This window comes from Sander vitreus, chromosome 17 (assembly GCF_031162955.1).
Source record: "Sander vitreus isolate 19-12246 chromosome 17, sanVit1, whole genome shotgun sequence".
NCBI lineage: Eukaryota > Metazoa > Chordata > Actinopteri > Perciformes > Percidae > Sander > Sander vitreus.
Window position 1 is genome coordinate 23,199,124 of NC_135871.1, and position 23,158 is coordinate 23,222,281.

The window sequence follows — 23,158 nt, forward strand, 5'->3', positions numbered from 1 at the left end:
GATCCCCAGCAGAAGGGTGGATTTCAGGAATAAAATGTATTAAACATTTATAAGACAACATTCATATCATGTAGTAGCCTACAGTATACGTATTAATATTTTGCACCTGATTTGATTGATGATAAAGTAGACACTAAGCCTTTCAGAACTGTTAAGTAAAATAAATGTATGTTTGTCCTATAAAACAATCCCCCAAACAGTTGTCAATATCAAACAAAAAATAATATATTTATTATAACTGTCACTGCCATTAATCATCACTGTATATTACTTATCAACAATGACATAACCATCATAGATGAACCAGTCAAAAGTAGTTTCTAACAATCGCATCCCGTAGGCTATTGCACATGCAGTCAGTCCCTCATTCTGAGAGAACGCCGGGGGTTGGTTGTTCTTTACATAGCTGATAGTTTACATTGTGATGTGTACATGTGACACATGGATTGCCTGATCCTGGATAGCAAAACATGGGATTTCCAGATCTGGATCATTCTGATTCAGATTAAACTTTCTGAACAACTGGGCCCTGTTTACATACAGATATAGCCTATGTATTACTTTGCATTATGCAAACATTAGCCTACATTACAGTTTATGGCCCGAGGCACCGACTACCGTCAGTCGGTGAAGTCCCTACTTAAATCAATACTGAAATTGATAGTATTATTATTAGGGCCGAGCACCGACAACATCGAGGGGGCGAATTCGCTAATCCCCTGGCATTTTCTGTTTTTGTTTGTTTACCATGTTATATCAATAAATTAATAAATAAAAATTGAATCTAGGCCTATTGAAATCACACAGAGAACAATAACAAGACTTTTGGCTTTTTAAAAGTTCTTGGTAGCCTAATCAGGGGAAACAAAAATAAAACTGTAACTAGCCTTACACAAATAAAAACTATTTAGATTTTTGCTAGTCTAGATGATAGTCTCGCTTTGCCAGACCATCCACGGAGCAAAGGAGGGTCTGGCTAGTCCACACAGCATTGCAGGATGGGAGAAAAACATGCTCTGGTTCATTGGTATTTCTTTAAACCAATCACAATCGTCATGGGCGGCGCTAAACTCCGCATGGAGCCCCTGTAAAATAGTTGTGCGAGAGAAAACTCAGATTGGACAGATAGTCTAGCTAGCTGTCTCAATCTACCCTGCAGAGATCTGAGGAGCAGTCAACCATAGTCCTCATAAATCCACCGGAGTTTAGAATTTCAACACAAAGAAAGCGGAAGAAAACGGACATACATGCATCCGGCGGAATTTCCTGCGGCATCAGAGCAATCCCGGAAGTGGGACGTCAAGATTATAGACTATTGCAGTATTGAAGGACATACAGTTCATACATGTCTCCACCAGGGTCAGCTGTGGCCCTGCACACACCTATGGCTGGGATTCCTAACAACCAATGGATTTTAAATGGTTAAAATACAAAAATAAATTCTTCACATTATGTTTTAATGAATTTATTAAGTTCTAAACATCTAGGACCAGAGAGCTTGACATTCATCTTTGTTCCCCGCACTTGCCATCGGACCAGCAAGCCAAACAAACACACAAATGATATACATACCACCTCAGATTATTAGTACAGATATTGAGCATGGAAGAAATGGAGGAGCATATGCATTTACGTTTAATTAATTGTATTAAAATTGTCTCAATTGTCACCCCATGTTGATTCAATATTAATTTGGTGCATATTTCTGCCACAAGATTAGGGTTGAGAGTTATAAATATAACTATAAACTCTGTCAGAGGCCAAATAATTACGTTCTCATTTAAGTAAACAATTCTAAAGTCTATCACATAAACAGCCAATGGGGCACCAGATCCAGGCAGAGTGGGACACGGCAGCTCCTGACATGGGTATTTCCCAAATTTCCTGAGTCTCACGGCTGCACATCTCATGGATGTCGGAAACTCTTCACCATCAGATTGTTCAGACCATTGGCTGATCCCTGCACATATCGAGTAGTTATCTTCATGAGACGTACAATTGGTGATGAGGTCCTTGTGTATGTCCTTGTTGCGCCACCGAGACCGGAATTACAGCATCTATGTATAAAGTCAGCCATTTTACTCATGATTACAGCAGTGAAACAACTAGGCATGCTACAGGGTGGGTGGATGATGCCTTCAAACTTAAAATAGTGTGGCCCATTGCCTGGTCCCAAAATTGGGTACAATTTATAGTTTATTTTCTTCATCCTATCTTGTTACCTGTGTTAAACCTGGTTTAATATTGATTTGATTGGTTATATTGACCTTTTTCCCCTACGAGAACAATTTGTGGCACTTAAGTGTATTTCTTTGTTAGCATCTGAATGTTGGGCTACATTAAAGTTCTTATGTGTGCAGGGTATTTTTACACTACAAAGCAACCAGTCATTGTTTTATTTATACATGACTTAAATATCCTGTAAATGCACCCTAACATACAAGGAATATATATATATATATATATATATATATATATATATATATATATATATATATATATATATATATATATATATATATATATATATATATATATATATATATATATATATATATATATATAAAAACTGTACACTTCTCACTCTGCATTCTTTGTCCATATCTTGATCCTGGCTGCTTAGAGGACACACTGCCACAGTGGATACCAATAATGGAAGTCTTTGCATATCCACTGAAGCACGATGACAGCAGGATTTCATGAGCTGCAGTGTAGTGCAGTTTAATAACTTCCATACCCACAGCAGCAGGGTAAACCTCTGGGTTCAGTTTGTGACAAGATCTGATGCTCTTGTTTCTCAACAGAACTGTTGTGTAGCTAAATCTACTCAATTTAAATCCACCTTGGCAGAAAATCCAGAAGGTAGGCTGCTGTGTTGGTGTGTCACAAATCGGTGCTGGTGGTGTTGCCTGAACCCATGGAGATGCTCTGTTTCTCACTTAGTGTCTTGACGACAGTTGCAGCAGGAGACTGGAGCACCTTCCTTGAAAGTCTCATTCTGCCGTCTGTTGGGTCCCGTCCAAAGTATTTGACCTGTTAGCATAAATCCAGTCAGAGACAATAAGCCCAGTATGTAAACACAGGAGGCTACTTTGGACAGCAAAGCCTGTCGTTATTGACACCTACCTGTATCTGCTGTCCCACCTCTAAACCCAAAGCACTTGGATGTTTGACCTTAAAGAGGAAAATACAAAAGAAATGACCTTTAGCAGTGATTTCATTCTCAAACACTCACAGAAACATGGACACACATGCAAACAGTATGCAGAGGCAAATTCACTGACCCGTTTGTGGTCGAGTTGTGAGTTGTGCAGCAGGACAGCACTCATGTTGGGATACAGCTTCACCATCACACCAATGTCCCTGAAGCAGAGCAGCAAAAGGCGTCAGAAGCAGTTTGAATGCTAAAAAGTTTGATTTATCCATAGTTTTATTTCTATTGAAATATAAATACATGTCTCTAGATAACATGTTCAAACCGTGTGCTAATGCCTGGCATCAAATACCGTTTAACAGTAAACATCCCAATGTTTTGGTTTACCTTATCTCAGTGATAGTGGCGGTGTAGATAGCACCAAACTCTAGCTGTTGTTCTTGCTGCAACACAAAACAGAAATACACATGTATGTTCATACACATACAGTATAGTACATACACATGTACGAACATATGCACGCAAACCCTTATGTTCAAAGTCAGACTTTTTTTCAGCAAGGTGATATTTTTTTATAAAGTACTTATCAGTACTTTTATCATGGGTTTAACATGTGTTTTTCTAAATGTACAGTGTTTAATAGGCCCCTTCAAGAGGTGGAGACTCACATCATCTTTGCAGATGTCACTGATGAAGTCTTGGGCTTCATTCATGGCTCCTGGTGTTGGAGCGAACACAGAGAAAGTCTCCTCGTCCACCTGACTTATTGTCACACCTCAAGAAAAAGAAAAAACTATTTACAGTTTCAACATTTTGTTATGAAGGAGTCTGTATTGAGTCATGTTCCTGGTTGGTTTTCTGATTAAATATGAATATTAGATTACTTGTTACCTGTTTGAGCTTGTAGCCTGCGAAGATTATAGCCCCCTGGACCAACAAAGTGTGCTCGTCTGGAAACAGGCACCCGGACATTTTCTGAAGAAAGATTAAAACTCACACACATCAGTTCCCTATACTAAACCCGGCCTTCTATCTACATTGCATCTGCTTAGGTTAAACTGCCGTGGCTGGTCCCTCTGGCTTGATGGGCATTATCATTGTAATGTCATGGCCCACACAGTAGTCCAGCCATCATCTCTACTTATCCAACTCAACTAGTCTTACACATAGTTACTAGTTATATCAGAGCACTTCTCACACCATTCTCTGACCTAGTCCAAGTGTGTACCTCTTTCTTTAAAATGTACATACACAAATTAATGTTCAAACACAAAACTTACCAACAACAGGTCCATTTTCTTTCCTTGTCACTCTTGGTTTTGCTGTACATTTGTTCATGATGCTCAAGATTTCCCTCTTTGCCACTGGAACATAATATTGGAACAAAGGCCATCAAGTTACCAAAAATGTCTACACACGTCATTCTTAAGTGTAAAAAATGTTCAGTTTCACTGCCATCTGAGCTTACCTGTGGCCTGTTGGATAGCCTCCATGACCACCTTCAGAGGCAAACCTGGGATCTTCACATCAGCCTGGAGGTTAAATAAAGGAGTGTAAAAGAATATAAAATATGGATCAAAGGATAAAACCTAAAGTAGCATTAAAAGCTCAAGTCAGCAAGACAACATTTTCCTCAAGGGACTTCACAATCTGTACAGCATTCGACACTCTCTATTCTTAGACCCTCGAGTCAGAGAAGTGGCCGTATCTTATAATAAATATTAAATTTTTTAAAGCCTCTTATTTAATGTTTCACACAGCACCAAATTATACTTACACAGCACTGAAAATGGGCCGGGTGAAATATTTCTATGAAAAACTGTTATCTTTTCAGGTACATTTTAGTTTTCCTGCTCTTTTCAGCTACTGAGTGAGCCACAAAGTTTATTTTAGAAACTTGCTATGAGTTATCAGACACAGTACCTGTAAAGCAGTGATGCCCTTGTTTGTTCCTGCCAATTTGAAGTCCATGTCTCCAAGGTAATCCTCTATTCCCTGTTAAGAAAACAATAGTTAGCTGGGGCGACGTCTCCTTGACAGCGGCCCGAGTTCGAATCCGACCTGCAGCCCTTTGCTGCGTGTTATCCCCTCTCTCCCCCCTTTTCAATCTATCAACACTATCTAATCTAAAAAAAAAAAAAAAAAAGCCACCTTTCACATGATGGCTTAACTACACTCTTTTCTTCTGCCTGGCAGTTATAAATGGTTGGTCACACACTGTACGTACCAGGATATCAGTTAGTAATCTGTAGTCTTGGATCTCAGTAGGTTTCTCTGGGTTGGCCTTGGAGATGAGGCCAACTGCTACACCTGCCACAGCAGAGGAGATGGGCACACCTGGGAGACACAGATTTGGACATTAGCAACATATTATCACACAATTGCACTTTATTAAATGTGAATAAAAACACTGCAACGAAACCTAGCGATCCTATCTACCCATCTTTAATTTGCTTGGAGTAGCATAATAAGAATCAGTCAGAAAAAAACCCTATAAGTAAGACATGAATCTGTTTAGCAAAATAATAAATATAAATAATTTTACTACATACAGAGATTATAAATTGTAATGAAGCTATTTCATGCATTCTCACTCCAGTACCTGCATCCATTAGAGCAAGGCTGCCTCCACATGCTGAAGCCATTGAGGAGGATCCTGAGAGGAGATAAAGAGGTGGAAATAGGAAGAGGAAGGTAAAAATGAGGCAATCAGACAATGTAACCCCATGTTCCTCCCTGAGACATCCTGCCAGACAATGAGCACATTTCCTGTTGTGTTTGTACGCTTCAAAAACTGTGTCACCACGCTCACCGTTTGACTCCAGCACCTCAGCAGTGACCCGAATAGTGAAAGGGAAGTTTTTAGGAATAATTGGTCTCAGAGCTTTCTCCGCCAGGGCCCCTGGGAATACACAAACATGAACAAATACACACACAAACACACACAGTCTTTGTCCAGAAGATTCTTAAAGGGAATGAGTGCTTAGCAGACACTGACTAAAAGCAGAAGATGTAAATTTGAACACAAACCATGTCCAAGCTCTCTTCTGTTGATGCCTCCCATCTTTCCAATCTCATTGGTTGCATATGGAGGGAACTGAAATTAAAGGCAATGCTGAGTTTAAGTTCACCTTGAAAACAAACATATACACAACCATACAAACAATCAAACTCTATGTGACTTTTTTTTAAATAAAAACAGGATTTTACTCACCTCATAATGAAGCATGAAATTTTTGGATTTGATGCCACTGCAGAAAGGAAATGAAGGGAAGACCTGGGTTAAATAGTCTTTTCAAATACTTTTATTTTGGTCTGTGCGGGTAACTTAGGCTGCCATATAGGACGGAACTAGTGCCATGACATTTAGATATAGACAGATATTAAATATTCTTGAAGGGCCAATTCTGAACTGTAAACAGTATGAATGTGTGGTTTCATGTGTGAAAATAAGTGATAACTTTACCTCAAAGCTGTGGTGATAAGATCTGCTTTGATACTAGATTCCAGGGAATCGAACGTAACACTGCACAGCACCTACATAAAAAGGAAGAGGACGAGGACTGAGCTCTCTTTGTTTAAAAAAATTGAGCGTCGTTTCACAGTAAAAATAAATAAATAAATAAATAAAACTAATCTCAGAACAAAGAGCCTCACTGGTTCCCCTCCTACTACTGCATTCATTATCAAACCTAGTATTATTATCTTTCAGTTGCAGAAAATACCAACACCAGTCTTATACCTCCATCAAAGTTGGGCACAATGGTGTTCTTCTTTCAACAAAACATATCTTTCAAATGAAGCTTCTGTGGCCTTCCTGCTCTGTACCTACCTGTGTTTGTCCTCTCTGGAAAAGAGCTGAGCCATGCAGCGGCTTGAAGAGGTCAACATCGCAAGAAATGTTTCTTAAAGCAGTCAACTCCCTCCCATCACATCTACAGCACGTCAAATTAAAACAATCCAGTTACAAAGGCACACCACGTGTTTTGAGAATACACATTCATTTTACCATAGGCAGTGCTTACCTCTTGTACTCATTAAGCACTAAATTACGGAAGATTTCTTTGCTCACGGCGTTAAAGGACTCAATGACTTCAAAGGGCTCAGCCTGAGGGAATCTTTCTACACACGGGAAACATCAATTGACACTGTTCAGCTGACAGATAGGAACACAAATTAAGTACACAGACCACTTCTGAATTCAGCTGTAATAAATATATGATTGTGTGAAGGGGGTTGCAACAATATTCAAATCAGCTAACTGGAAATTATTTATATGCAACACAAATACTGAAGATGATCTACCTTTTAGGTCCTCTTCAGTTTCTAGTCGAACTTTGTTGATAGCTTCATCTCTTGAAATCTAAGACAACATGATAAGTATATTACTGATACTGTTCAAGAGATAAGGTACATCAACATTGTCACATCACAGAAAAGAGAAACATCAGTGATTTTAGCTGCTTTAAATTACTTAAAATGAAACAAATACCGAATACTTATTAAGATGGATTCAAAATGTCCACATGAGGTGGTACAGTAAGAGAAGGTTAACAGAGATAACTTTGAGTCCACACCTGGGGAACAGACGTCAGACTTTACCTTATCGTGAGTGTAATCAGTGAAAACAGCATAGATCTTCTTGGAAGCTAATCTGCAGGGAAGTAAAAAAACAAAACAAGTCATTACTAACATCTAAAACAACACGAGTCCTATTTTTGTCACTCATTTTTGAGAAATAAAGCTCAGATTATGCTTAAGGTCCCCAGTACTACAGGTAAAGCCATTACTGAATAGTGCCAGCCCTTTTCTAATTTACAGACAATTTTATATAGAATGCATTTTGGGAAATTATTTTTGATCATGCACATGTAATGTTAACTAATGTCATGTTAACTTCCCTTTCTGAATTCTGTACAATGTAACCTTCGACTGAATGAATATTGGCCTGATTGCCTAAACTAAGGCATTTTGTCTTGAGAACAAAGGCATGCAAGGTACCAACTAAAAAAGCAGCCTCGACCAGAGGGGGAGGACTGAGCCGAGGTATAAAGAGAGATAACTGCTTCCCATTGATGTGCATAACTGTACAAACTAATCTTTATTTTGGGTACCATGCACGGAGTGTTTAAAAGTGTGATGGTACTGTAAGAGATATTTGTCTCTTTATGACTCTGATAGAATACAAAACAGTTCACTGGTCTTACTGCCGAACATGCTCCACCATGTCAGTCGGGACTGAGAAGACCCTGACGGGGGTGCGCTTGGTGACCTTCTGTTCTCGCGCGAGCTGCTCGATGGCCTGTATGATCTGCTGGGTGTGTTTGACTCCCACCTTCACTGCATGGCAAAAGTCCTGCTGCAGCATGTTCTCAGCTGACGCCTCAATCATCACTGACAGACAGAGTCACATTAAAGAAGTGTTTTCTGATGCTACCATCAGATAGACAGGAAACTAAATAATAACATGCAACACTGAGCTGACAATTGCAGATGCTGTTCATAGTTGTGGTGTTGACGTCTACGCCTAAGTAAACTATGTATGAGGATGATAGCTCTCTGCTTCCTAGCAGATCATGAAGCAAACTAGTAAGTAATAACTAAGTAATAACTTGTCAAACACAACAAGGTGTAAAACATTGTCATTTGATGGTGTAGCAATAATATGACTTATATTGTTTGATGGTGTTATTACATTTTAAGGTAGCATTCTTCCCATTCTTAAGGAGTTATTCCAACATATGGCATCACATTTATATGGCCTACTTCTTTAATAATTTGCACAATGTTTACTTATACTTTTACTGTGAACTTTTACATCCCCTGGACAATAATTTGCATATTCCTGCACAACTGTACACATAAAAAAATAGACACTTTAATAACTAATAAAAATATTTTTTCTTCATATTATATTGTAACTTTTCTTATTTTATAAGCAGCTGTTAGTTAATAGCATTATGATGTGTTTGTTCAAAAGTACGAATACTAAGTGAACTACTCGTATCGTGTTATCCCAAGTCTTTAAAAAAACATTTCAGTAAATAAACATGTCAGCTTCTGCTGCGAGTGTTATAGTGTTTGCCAACTTACCCACTTGACTGCAGGGGGCTCCAGCCACAATCAGGTTAAGACTGCTGGAAGTCATCTCTGCCCTAGTGGGGTTGATCAACATCTCTCCATCTACCATGCCCACACGCACAGCACCTGAAAAAAAACACAAAGACACAAGTAGTCCCAAGCTAGGTTTAAGTGTACAACAATAATATCACAGGAATAGAAATTGAACAGACAATTGAAAACTAGGATTTAAAGTCAATAAATCAAAATGTGTAAAAAGGCCTAAATCTGTTGTGTGTTCCTCACCTATGGGTCCATGCCAGGGGATGTCAGACAGGGCCAGAGCCGCGGAAGCTATAACGAAAAGAAAACATTGTTTTAGCTAAGGATCTAAAAATAGCTACGCTCTGTGGAAAACATGGATGGCTGAGATTTATCTCACCTGCATTAATAGCCAGCACATCTGGATCATTGACACCATCTACTGCCAGCAGGTTACAAAGGACCTACAGGAGACATGAACATACCGGTACACAAAAAGTTGGAAGACAAAGATGCACATTGTTATCATCTTTGTTCAAAAAGCAAAAGAGTACAAAACTATTACTACATAATGATGAAAACAATTTCAAACTGAACTGACCTGAGTATCATAAAAGTAACCAGGAGGGAACAGTGGTCTGATCGATCTGTCTGAGCAACAGAAACACGAGGAACTGTTAGTGAAAGCACTCAAGTCATAGTACAATATCAGCACACAGACCTGCTACATTAAGGGTATGCATATAACCAGACACATTTTGATCAACTCACCTATGAGTCTGCTGGTGAGGATCTCATTATCAGTGGTGCCGAGCTCTCGCCTCAAATGGTTAGTGGGGATTCGACCTGCAGCAGCTGCTTTCTGTCTGTAGTCCACCTGTTAATCAAAGAGGACATTCATTCATAATCATATACTGAGGTCTCATAAGGTATTCTTTCTAGTTTCCAGTTTTAGTGCACTCAACGACTGACGGTGACAGGCTGGATTACACTTTCTGTATACTTAACGATTCTTCTACCAAATCCATTTATATTACATATAACAAGACTAAACTGAACAATCACAGATTGGGAATTTTACTGTAATGTTCGAGAACATACCACAAGAGGCATGAACTGAGATGGAGCAGGCTTGGCTCTGCTCACAGCAGTCACCATCACAGAGGTATCTCCCAACTTCAAAGAGAAAGAGGTTACCACAAAATACATGAAAAATTCACAAATAGCATCAAACATCTGGGACTGCCCATTTCAGCCCTACAGCACACTTTATTTCTTTTCATGAAAAAGTTATGAAAGAAAGAATTTGGACATTTTAAGCAGTAAAGAGACACACTGATTTATACAAGCTCTACTTATACTAGTATAGTACTGCATCATATAACAAGTCAAATAAATGTAGTGGAGTAAAAAGTACAATACTTCCCTCTAAAATGTAGTGGAGTAGAAGTAAAAAGTAGCATACAATGGACATACTCAAGTTAAAGTACAAGTATGTCAAAATTGTAATTAAGTACAGTACTAGAGTAAATATAGCTTACTTAGTTACATTCCATCCGTTTGGTGTAACCAATTCTTTTCTATGGGTGTAACTTTTGACATTTTTCTTCTGTACCTTTACTACAGCAGATCCATCAGCAAATCTAGCAAACCTCCCTGAAGAGATCTCAAGTTTCCTACAAAAACAACAAGACCACATCACATCAAAATGTCTCAGATACTAAAACCACTGTTATATTTACATGCAGTAAGGTGACATAATGTAACGGTGTGTTCTGGATACCAACACATCCCAGTTGTATGTTCTGGCTCTGGCTAAGAGCTACACGAGTAAAAGCGAGGATACCAAAGCAACGGATACACTTTGACAGCAGGTACAGAAACAATTAGCTAGAAGTAAAAACCATGTCTCGCGTGTTAACAGTTATTGGAAGAGAAAGGAAACGGGAAAGTCAACTCACTTCTCGCCAAGGTCCACTACCAGTCTTCGTGGATTTGTATGGTTACTGTAAACACTTTGGTGACATAAACGGACATGAAGGCGGGCAAACGAGTGCCCCAGTCGAAGCAAATACCTCATATCTAAAGAAACACGAAAACAAAACAAAGAAAACGATCTGGTTAGCAGTCAGTTCCTTTACAGTTCAGATGCGCGCATGGGGGCTTCCATGTCAGTTTTGGTCACATGTACGGAATGACGTCGTAGAGACGCGTCTCCTGATTCGACAGGCCGAGGTGAGTGTGTAACATCAAAAGTTTCCGTACTATCCGAGTCACAACAATTTCGCTTTAGCTACCGTATTTCTCAAAAATGCCTACAAGTGTTATATGAGTGATTTAAATCCAATCTGACCTCAAATTAGCAGTGTTAAATTATTGTAGCAGTAGGGGAAGTTTGTAACGCTACCGCTAATGAATTTAAATAACGTATGACTATGGTTAATTTAAGCTCAATAGAGTGCCCCAAAATATTAGAATAATTCCCTTAAATTAAATTAACATCCACTTTATCATATCTCTTTCATGTGTTTTTGTCCCATTTAAACGCATTTTAAGCAGTTTTAATGCTAGGTTTGTAAACGTTCAGCTTCGGCCTACCTGCGAGAAGTGTCAAACATGTTACCCCTTTACATAGTTACGTTACAGGTTCCATGGTTCCATACTACAAGTAGCCTTGAATTGTCATAGGCTCATACTGTATTCACTACTTGTAAAACAAAAAGCAAAAAATATGTTATACGTACAGGCAATATAACCCAATTGCCCATTTAAAACAATGTACACTATGTCTGGAAGAAGTAGCCTGGCAGCAGGAGGAGTGCTTAAGCCTCAAATATGCTATTTGAAATCCATACCACTAGGTGTCAGGATTGCCTCACAAAGAGCATCTTTCAGCTTGTAGGAACATTTATGATCAACCACCTCCCTTTTATAATACCTACATCATATATACTATACTGTATAAATAATTTAGAAATTAAGTTCATTTTGTGCCACTATTTTCATTAGTTAGATCAACTACGGCCTACACATCGATAAAACATCAAGGGCCTTTTAAACAGAGTGTTTATTTAGCAATATAATATCTGATTTACCACAACAGGCACATAGCCTAGCCCCTACATACATAATGTTTAATCTACCACAAGGGAAAGTAGTTAATGAAAGTCAGCTGTGGTGGAAGAATTCGGCTGTACTTTGTTATGAGGGAGTGGAACCTTGCCATGTGCCATAATGTAATTACCACGCTTGTGACAAAGAAAATCATGCGTTGCCAATTCATGTCACTATGAGCTGTCTAAATGGTGCTTCCCTCGAGTTTATGCATGTCCATATCAGTGGATCCAATTACTGGCTTTTCAGTGACACACAGGAGAAATGGGAATATGTCTTTCCACCACAGGAACAGATGAATGCAGGCAATTTCAATATGACTCTTGATGGAAATTTGTAAACATAAGTCATCAAACAAAAAAAATTGTAAAATGAGTTACAAAAAATAGGATGATAGATAATCTGCCTTTAAAGACATAGACGTGTCTGGTTGCCAAGGACCCAGACAAATTTCAGTTCTCACCCCTGCTAAAAATCCAGTGAATTCTGCATGTGTGTGCGTGTGTTTGTGTGTTCATGACAAACATCAGTGCAGCGCTCATGCAGGCTGTCCTGTTGTCACCTCCTGAATCAACACAGCATGAAAATCAGAAAAGCACTTCTCTCTTGAGTCCTGAAGCGACCAAGGGAAAAAAGTAACACACAGGAGAGATTTAGGGTTCTTTAGTTAGTCTTGGTTGTTGAAATTTTGCCTGTTTGAATATCACTTCTCATCAACAACAACAATTGATTAATAATCTCTCTACACAGCTTGGTCCAAATAATTTCAAGGGTCTGATCGATTAATAATTAATTGATATGTAGATTGTCAGACAGTCGACAGATAACTAATTGATTTCTATATTTGTCGATGAACATTTACATGAGAAAATTCTCTGAAAAGGAAAGCATTGTCAAGAAAAGCAACACAGTATCCTCCACTGAGCTGTTTATGATCCTTGTATGATCATTGTGCACTAACAGTCCTTGGCTCTGCTTGGTAATAATAATAATAATGAGATCTCAATGTGTCCTAGAGCCATGGAAACAAGATAACATTAGTAGAAACCTTGGTAATAATGGGAAAGTGGGTGTGAGTTTGTGTGAAATCCTGCAATTAACTGGAGTGTGTACATGTGTTTGTGCCTGTACACGTGTGTGCATGTGCGAAAGTAATCCAGAGAGTGTTAGAGATGCTGATAACACTCATCTGTTGCCATAACAACTGCAGCAGCCCCACTGTTAGAGTTGACTCACTGATTGGCTGGAGGGCTGTCTGGCTGTTAGGCTAACTTCTGGACTCGCTGTCTGATCCGCAAGCAAGGTCACTGATTTACTGGGAGCCTGATGTACTGACAGTTAAATGAACTGATTGTTTGAAGCGCATAGAGTCAATTAAAAAAAATTTTTTTTACATAACAGTATAACAGTTGAAACAGATGGCTTGAGCAGAGGAGTCTTTTCAAAACATGAAGAACATACAGACACACTCCACATTTTATTCTGGATTGCTGTAAAATACAATTAAAGAAAATCAGCTCTCCATACACTTTCAGTTCAGTGGCAGGTTAGCTTTAGCAGTAAAAAGCTCCCATAATAATAATGTGTGTGTGTGTGTGTGTGTGTGTGTGTGTGTGTGTGTGTGTGTGTGTGTGTATGTGTGTTAGTGTGTGTGTGTGTGTGTGTGTGTTTGTGTGTGTGTGTGTGTGTGTGTCTGTGTGTTCTACTATGTGTGTCAGACTCACTAGCATGGGGAGAATAAACCCATCTCCTCGTTTCTATGGTAACACTCCATGTCGGCAGAATGGGTTTAATTCAGGGTTCAGGATTTGTACACACACACACACACACACACACACACACACATGTGCGTGAGTGAGTGCGTGTGTGTGTGTGTGTGTGTGTGTGTGTGTGTGTTTAGACACAGTGTCTGGATAAGAATGATGATTCATAGATGAGCGTGTAAGCATGATGCAGCACTAATCAATCAAATCTAAGTAAGATTCAACGATTAATAAAGAACATGTATTAATCACAAACAAAATATGACATAGAGACACAGAGAAGACACATGTTCTTTCATTGATTGTCTTAGTAATAAGAACAATGGTTATGATGAAACCAAATGTATTGGTTTTTAACAGTTAACAAGATGTAGTTGGCAGAAACCAAAGTGTACCAGAGAGTGTACAACTCATGTTTAAAACATGAAGAAAGATTACAGCTGGGAGAATAATCTATTATTTATAACAAAATCAGTGTTTATTTGATTTTTGTCTGACAATGACAACTTAACTTAACGTAACTTAAATTTGTTTCATTACAACACTGACCCCTACATTCCTAAATATTGGCTCCCTGCAGTGTTGTTGATCTTAAAGCCCCTCAGACAGAGGGCAGATAGAGTGATTCAAAGCCTTAAGGCCTGGACTGCAAAAAGCTGATTAAATGTTGGTCTCAAGCCTCAAATCCAGAGCAGTCATTTAGGCTCATCTTAAGAACCTCTGACTCTGCTGTGGCTCATAAACAATCTAGATAAAGCACAGCTTGGTGTTTGAGAAGGGAGAAAAGGGAATTGAATTTCTATCATGGTGATATAACGGAATGAATGTCAGGCATTGATTTCGCATAGCTGCAGTACAGGATGGAGACAAGCAGAGTCAGAGAGGATGGCCAACGTAGCCTCCGCTGCAAAGATAGAGTTCAGACCTTTAAATGATTTAGTCAGTCTAAAGGCAGGAATAATGTTTGAGAGATCTATGTAAAATGAGTTTTTTGTGCTGTTGTCTTCATGAAGAATTGAATTTACAGCTGGCTTGTCTAAGTAAGTTGTAATGTTGATCTGTCTGCTCAAGATAGCAAGATACATCTCTACAACTAATGACCACATTAGCATTCAATTTATCATGAAAAATAATGATACTCAGAGTATGATTCCTAATGGTTTTGGTCAACTCCATATAAGCTCGTTCAAGCTCAATGTGTTAAAAATACACTTTTACTCAGAATATCAGTGATATGCTGTTTGGTTTTGACTTGTGCATGTTTCCTCTTGTATGAGAATTACTCAAGAACATCTGGGGTCTGAACTCAAGACCCCAGATGTACTCAAGAACATCTGGGGTCTGAACTCTCCTTATCAAATACATTGTACCTGTAGTATTAGTCATATCACATTATTAGGGGAAGTCAATGCTGGTTATACGTTACTTAAAGAAAGAGGAAACGGTAACAACTTCAAAAATGCTATCCAGCATGTCAGCCCACCCTGCATTCAAGGCCATCAGCACAGCTCCAAATCAAAATGCTTGTGGTCACATGTAAATTCCAGTGAAATAACTAACAGGAAACTGCAGTCTTATAAAAAAGACAGAAAAATAATTTTATCTGAGAGGAGCTGCAAGGTCATTTGGTTGTTCAGAGAGATAATGTTGTTTCTGTAGTGGAATTTTAGAGCAATTGATTTGTGGTTATGTTTTATCCCTGGGCTGGATTAATACTATCTAGAGGAAATGTTTCCATGTGTTTCTGTACACTGGTTCTGTGGAGTTTGAGCCAAAAGAGGCGGTTGTGGGTTTCCTCTGGGTAGTTTGGCCTGCTGTTATAGCTGAGTGTGTATGTGAGGAATGCTGCTGTGGGTCTGTATAATCACTGAGTCATTAGGTGGAGGTGGATGCCACTTTGTGAGAAAGCTTCTTAAAACATCATGAATAATAGATTTTGATTGCACTCTGTTCAATCCAAGGTTAATGAATCCCACACTAACACAAAATTAATGCTAAGACACAAACATGATCACAAAAACACTGAGCTATACAAAATATCCACCTAATCCTCCATAGTAATTGAGCTGAACATAATTGTGTTCAGGTTGCTGTGTGGAATAGCAGGCACTTTACACAAGCCCTGAAAGGTTTTCATTAACTGCGTCAGTGTTTAATTGTGTGTTGGGGTGATAGGGTTAGTAGGGATGTGTGTGGCTTGCAACAAAAAAGAGCTATATTTGATTTAAAAAAAGATTTGATTTGAGTAGATTCTGAAGCAAATTGCCCTCATAAGATAAACTTCATTGATTTCTGAAGAGGAAATTGAATTGTTGTGGGAGTAATGTGCAGAGGAATGATTGGTTATAAAAGCCCTGAAAACCTATTTTCTCAATCAGCTTCTTATTCTGAGCAACAGTGTTCTATATGAACACAATATTTTCTGCTGAATTCAGTTTTTTTTTTTAACATTTCTGCTCTTCTCATTGGTTTAAAATGGTTGGGACTCAATGCATAAAAGTAATGTCCCATTTATGCATCTCTAGATATCCAGATTTAGCCACATTTGAATCAAAATGTGATGGCAGATGTGAGGCTGTTTTGTTTATGTTGCCAAACCACTGTCAATCAAATCTGACAAAATCACACCCACACTGTCAGCAGATTAGCTGAGTTTTTGAAGGTTAAACTCTTAATAAATATAGCTAAAGCCCAAACATGTACTGGTCTAGAAAAATACATTTTGCAACTTGAACGAAGAAACAATACATTCTTCGTCCTACAAATGGAAAGTTTAATTTGTGAGCAATGAAACACATTTATTCTCTATTCTATTCTATAATACAGTCAGGATTTTGTCTGGTATGACCAGTAGTGTATGTGGTGGATAATGTTAGCTAATGCTAATGCTGTAAAAAGCATATTACCGAGTCAGTTTGCTGACTTTATGAACCCTCTCGCTTGTGGCCAATGGCCGCTGTTCAGCAAAAATACATAGGCTCACTTTAAGGTTTGAAACTACATTTTCAGAGGCTTTAAAATAAATTTGTTTAGATATAAAACTAGTGAATGAATGCAAGATATGTGATAATGTGTCATTTCTACAAAAAACAAGCATTTTGGTAGACTCATCATACATTTGGTTTTATAAAAAGTAGTAGAGTCTCCACCAGCATTCTACCTATAGAGACAGGTGGACATAGCTAGTCAGACATGATCTTTTAAAACATATCTGACTTTGAAGCGTCTTCTTATCTAATGAGCTTTTGTGCCATGAGTTAAAGGCAGAGCCTAATATTTAATGTTTAGATTATAGACTTCATTGTTAGTGACCAATAAAAAGAGAAAATAAAATCTATTTTTTGATAGTTTTATATTTTTTTGGTAGGCTATTTCGGCATACATTCAAGAAGCTGCACTTCATGCTGTGACCTCCTGATGTGTCCTCACTGAGCTTACCGTACAACTTTCCCGTTAAACACGTTTTGCAGAAAACAAGAGACAACAGGTCTAGTCAGGAGCTCATACTGTGTAGCCTCAAGCTGAAGCACCAACCACAGCGACCGTTATTCTAAATGCAAATGAGAACCTCTGTTTGTCCAAGAGAGCTGCTGCTGAAATGTGCTTATTAAACGTTTTAGCGTTTGTTCCTGAGAGGTGACCCAGGTCCCCAGCTCCCAAATCAGTAATTGTGTTTTAATTGGCTATTTGGTCATACAGCCTCTGCTCCGAATTCACACCAACAGAGCCATTCATCAATTGTTGATTAAGTGTCATGTGAATGACTGTGGGTCTGGACTTATCATCCAGTCATTACCTTGCTACTGATGCAGCTAAAAGAAATAGGCGTTTAAAAAAGCTGGTTGCTGGTATAAACTAAAGTTAATGCATTTCTTCTTTCAAATGTGTGGTCAATAGCTGTATAATGCATATCACTGTAAGTCACCATTACACAACAGTAATATATATATATATATATATATATATACACACACACATGCTCTTGCTGAATGAAGTTCTGTCATTTATTTTAATTCTTGCAAATTTCAACTTGGCTTTTATTTAGATGGTTTATTGGCATTTTGGAATAGTTACAAAACATCTCTTCCTCCGCAGCGCTGTGGAGATAGGTCTGGTAATGCAAGACTACTAAACATCCAGTCCCTTTTTATGTGGTGTCAACCTAGCTGATTATTTTCAGTTTATTATTAAGTTCTTGATTAATTGTTTGGTCCATACAATGGCAGAAAAATGATAATTACAATTTCTTAAAGCTCAAGGTAACGTCTTGAAATGTTTTAGTTTGTCCAATCTATACTCCAAAACCCCAAAACATTTAGTTTACAATGATATACTGAATTGATATTTAATGTATGTGTTTGTATGCAGCTGTTGTCAGCACTTTTTGCCCAAGACAAATTTCCTTTGGGACAATAAAGTTTATCTTATTTTATCTTATCTTATCTTATATAGAAAAGCAACAAATCTGAAACTGTAACAAGCATTGTTTGGCATTTATGTTTGAAAAATGACTTAAATGATTAATCGATTATCAAAATAGTTGTTGCTATATTTTCTGTCGATTGATTAATCGACTAATTGTTTCAGCCGTGTCATCTCAATATGTTGTTTGTCCCAAATTTCCCTATAAATGATCATAAATGGATTCCTTTAGTACTTCCTTTACATCCTGCATGATAGCCAACACTGTTGAGACTCTCCCTCTGTTTTGTCAAACAAGATGTGATATCATGCATTTCCCACACTGTGCCAGTGTGATAAGAGCAATTTCTTATAATGGACAATTATTTTAATATCCAGATAAAGCTCACAGACAAATTATTTACTGTACATTTATAGTAGTCTCTTTGTCCATTACCCAGCAGGTGTCAGTAGCCTACTTGCCTTGCTGCTTTTATATATAGCCTATACTGTAAATGCAGACATAAGGTATGCATGGACCCCCAGTATTTCTACTTGCCAAGGAATAAAATAAGCAGAACATTTTAGTATGCCATAGCATATAAATTACAGGACTAGCTAGCTGCACCCAAACTTATTCCCATCCCATGTATGTCTGCATCATTCCTTACAAACATTTCATTCTTTCCAACAAATTATTTAATTGTACTCGATGATTAAAGTGTTTTCTAAGAACACACTCATCTAAAAAGAAAAGGATGCTTTGATCAATGCCCTATTTTTTCTTCTTCTTTTAGAGCAAAAGGGGCGGAGGGAGATGCAGAGGAGAGACAGAAAGGGAGGCGGTACTAAGTGTCCTCCAGTCATCCTCTCAGTCAACTCCCTCTGTTCATTAGTAGGCTATGCTGCGTTTGAACGGAGGCAGACAGGGGATAGACATGTAACCGGTCAGAAATAACTTCACATTTAATACGAGGAGTAACCGGGGACCGGGATCTTAAACCTTTGGATTTTTTCCGCTCTGGGTATTTTCCTTTATTTAGTCGTCTCGGGGGAATATTTCCCCTTAACGTTAGATTTCCCTCTGTGAGTTCTTTAGCCAGTAACTGCCCTTTTTTTCTTCCCAGAGCTAGCACAAAACCATACCTGTCTCAGGTCTCATGTAGCTAGTCAGTCTACTCGCTTCTGTAGATAGCTAGCTAAACCAGCGGGCGCTAAAATAGAGAATATCTTTAACTAATGGTGTTCAACAAAACGATGTGATTAATTTCCCTTCCCATGAGGTAACCAAGCCCAGCCGTTGGCATCTGAAACAGCTGGGTCGTGTCGAGACGATTGTGGATTAACGTTTTTTTTCCTTCCCGAATATCTCCAAGAAACCCCGGACCTGGTTTTTCAGTGGCCACCATGAGCGTCGATTTAATTGAATCAGCTACATGAGTGGAGCAAAAACAAACGCATATTTCTTCCAAGGAGTGCACATTTTTAAACAGGGCCAGTTGTCCTAGAAAATATGGAAAGCGAGGTTTTTACCCCTTTGCTGGAGCAGTTCATGCTCACGCCTCTGGTCTGCTGGGTAAGCTCCCTAAATACTGTAGCTAACTATTCAAATGTGTATTAAGCTCACTAATTAAACAGCCCTGCACTGTGAAAGCATGCTTATTGATTGTCTTAACACCTATTTGCGTTGTCTCATTTATTTCCAGGTGAAGACAGTCGGGCAGGCGACATTGGTCGATGGCACCCAATTATCGGAATATATTGAATTAGTGGATGGGATTTACCTGAACGAAATAATGCTTGAGATGTAAGTAATTTGAGAAATGTGACAGATCTATCCCCTGCACCACCATAGTGTAACAGGATTGGCCAAATAGGAGCATGCAGACCTTTTGCTTGTTAACAGATGTATGTAGCTTACCTTTTAAAACCTGCATGATGTAGTATCCACTTTCAATAGTTAGATATTCATTTTGTTTGTTCAATGATTGGGTCAGTAGGTGTGGATCAGATACAACAAATGATACACTGGGGCTTTTAGTTGGGGCATCACCACATGAGCAAATTAAGCATTTCTATAAGAAGTCACTTGAAATTGTCTGCTGAAGTGAATGTAGGCTAAGCACAAAGGGACCTTATTGGGGGCAATCATGGGTCAGACTGTCAGAAACCTTTGCAGGCAGTTGTTGTCAGGATCCCTTGAAGCTGTGTGGCTTGCTCCCAAGCATCCCTGGTGCAAAGCGGCAACAAAGCCGCTCCACAACTTCCAGTAGCCTTGTTTTTTTTAGTCACCCTAGACTGTCATCTGCAACTGACTGGAAGACAACCCGCCCCTGGAAACTACAAAGCTCACCCTGCTGTGCTGCAGATTGAAATAGTAGCCTTAAGCGAACAAAATAGATGTGTTGGTAGAGCTCTTGATAGTGCGAGACAGAGAGGGTGGATGCTCAAGATGATGAGGCATTCGATGTCTGTCTGAATCTGTCTGTCTTTCCAGTAACGTCCTAACATATAGCATGACAGAGAAGACAGCTTTCCATTCCTTTGTCTGGCTTAAAGCTGCAACTTCCCGCTTGCAGGGGAATTTTTCACATTTTCCGCTAATGCCACAATCCACACTGTCAGCATTTACTCCTCCCGTTTCCCTGTCAGAGGAGCGTTCAACCAAGCCGGCTCCCAGTGGAGTTGATTTTCACCTCAGAAGAGATTATGTGTTGCAACTTCTTGTGTCCCCTCGCTCCAGTATCTCTCGTATTCCAAGGTTAGATTGGCAGAATTGTGTCGGTAGGGGGAAGCTTGTCTCTGTATTTCTACATGTGCAGAGTATACCTTTTTAGTATTCAGTGTAAATTGTCTTTTAGAGGGGTTAAGCTGTAGCTGTGTTGCATGAGGAGCTGATTATCCCTGATAGGCCATTTCCTGTCTCTAGTTGGTGTCGTCTTCCTCCTGCTCTGCCCTCTTCCACTGTCCTCGATCTCCTGCTGCCTGGCTGCATCACTTCATTAAGCAGCCTACCTTCAGGTTTCAACTACATCTTCCAACTCTCTTTCTCATGCTTGTTTTTCCTCCTCCTACTGCTCCACGCTGCGTGAACACTCTCAGAGGAATCCTTCAAAACCAAAAAGCATTTAGGGAGGCCGCTGCAGGTTCAATTAGAGAAGAGCGTCTTTTATCTTCCACACACAGCCTCTTCAAAATTATGAACAAGACAAGTCAGCAATATTTTTAGAGCATTTTTCCCTATGGGACTTTGTATAGTGGAAAGCAACCGGAAGGATATGAGGGGGGAAGGGTTGGAAGCATGAGCAAGACAGAAAATGGTTAACCAAAATGGTTAAAAACCTTAAACATGACCGGGAATATATGCAAAGAAAAAGCCAGAGGGTGACCTGCAGAAGACAAATTAAACCACATGGCAATTCCTCAGATCTACACATTAAGACTGGGATGTTTGACCAGGCACTTGGTAGGATTTGTGTCTGCACATAAATGGAATGAGCTGGATGGGAATTTTCTGTGGTGTGTTGAGTGCTGCTGTACAGAACAGCCAGAGTTGAGCTGAAATTAACTGTGACTGGCTTAGTGATCGCCTGACAGGATGTCGGGGATTGCCAGTCACAGCCAGCTGTGTGTGTGTGTGTGTGTGTGTGTGTGTGTGTGTGCGCTTTTCTGTAGGGCTTCTGTGCCTGCGTGGGGGTATGTGTATCTGTGGGTGTTTTTCGTCTGTGCAGTTTCTTTTGGACTGAGGCAGCTGTTGGTAGTCGTCTTGACCAGCCACCCTCCCACACAAAAGGCCTACAGTTTTGGTCAGATGTTATGTTGGTTGGTGAGACTGCTTTTTGTCTGCCTCTCCCACTTTACAAGCACCACGCGGAAACCTCCAGTAAGCTGAGCTAACTAAAGTAGACTATCATAAGCTATGTTACAGCTCATGCGTCTAAACAGCTATAGCAGGGAGCTTTAGATGATGGCAGTCATCAAAGACATATGCTGTATCTTTTTATTCCTTGCCCTTTTCATTTTTAACTGAATGTGTAAATTCAGTATTAAAATACAGAAATGTAGTTGAAACAGGCCACATGATCCAAAGTTTGTTCACATGTAGAGCTGTATGTTGACTGGAAGAATTACTGTACATGGGAGTTTAATAATGCCTCATTCCCTCTCTTCATCTCTCTCTCTTACACGGTTACTCATTAAAAGTAGCTTAGAAACCACAGGTGAGTTTTCCAACTTCTTAATTAACAGGGATTGTATCCATTCCAATTCTTGGGCTCCCACAAACACACTCTCACTTACTAATTTAGTTTTTTCCTCACCTCCTCCGTTCTGACAGCTTGACATATTTGGTAGTGAGTGTTAGTTGGCATTGTGCTGCTTGTTATTGATGTGTTCGTGCTAAAAAGGCTCTGCTGGTGTTCCCATCAGTAGCTACTGTTTACACCGGCGAAAAAGCTAGTGTTCAGCACTTATGACACTGCCATTGAAGAAAATGTTCTCAGCAGCCAAGAAACACACTTGACTTCCAGAGTGGATGATATAACCCCAAAGATAAACACACATCGGTAGATGAAAGTCGGCGCACGCTAATGTGTGCACAAAACCTTGTTAAACATGGTTTAAT

The 23,158-nt window shown here is 39.1% G+C and overlaps 2 protein-coding genes across 8 annotated transcripts in view; one reads left to right on the top strand and one right to left on the bottom strand.

Annotated features, from left to right (window-relative positions):
* Nucleotides 1-2,533: 2,533 nt before the first annotated feature.
* On the bottom strand, nucleotides 2,534-11,944 carry pnpt1 (polyribonucleotide nucleotidyltransferase 1). Its single transcript, XM_078273304.1, has 29 exons — nucleotides 11,855-11,944; nucleotides 11,218-11,338; nucleotides 10,872-10,932; nucleotides 10,358-10,432; nucleotides 10,028-10,133; nucleotides 9,858-9,907; nucleotides 9,657-9,720; nucleotides 9,521-9,568; nucleotides 9,248-9,361; nucleotides 8,362-8,548; nucleotides 7,757-7,808; nucleotides 7,460-7,517; nucleotides 7,180-7,276; nucleotides 6,987-7,089; nucleotides 6,621-6,691; nucleotides 6,369-6,405; nucleotides 6,185-6,251; nucleotides 5,967-6,056; nucleotides 5,757-5,810; nucleotides 5,382-5,491; nucleotides 5,078-5,149; nucleotides 4,623-4,686; nucleotides 4,435-4,518; nucleotides 4,046-4,129; nucleotides 3,823-3,929; nucleotides 3,542-3,597; nucleotides 3,285-3,363; nucleotides 3,127-3,174; nucleotides 2,534-3,033 (listed from the first exon to the last, which is right to left on the bottom strand). The coding sequence occupies exons 2-29, from the start codon at nucleotides 11,334-11,336 to the stop codon at nucleotides 2,884-2,886; spliced, it is 2,307 nt and encodes a 768-aa protein (XP_078129430.1). The 5' UTR covers nucleotides 11,337-11,338; nucleotides 11,855-11,944; the 3' UTR covers nucleotides 2,534-2,883.
* Nucleotides 11,945-19,423: 7,479 nt separating this feature from the next.
* The window catches only part of ccdc88ab (coiled-coil and HOOK domain protein 88ab), a 70,110-nt gene continuing 66,375 nt past the window's right edge, over nucleotides 19,424-23,158 (top strand). For all 7 annotated transcript variants that reach the window (XR_013503323.1, XR_013503324.1, XR_013503325.1 and 4 more), the window contains exons 1-2: nucleotides 19,424-20,110; nucleotides 20,241-20,341. Coding sequence is in view for 4 of the 7 variants with exons in the window: in XM_078272955.1 (XP_078129081.1) it covers nucleotides 20,048-20,110; nucleotides 20,241-20,341 (164 nt within the window). In the remaining 3 variants the exon portion in view is untranslated. The remainder of the gene's footprint in view (nucleotides 20,111-20,240; nucleotides 20,342-23,158) is intronic.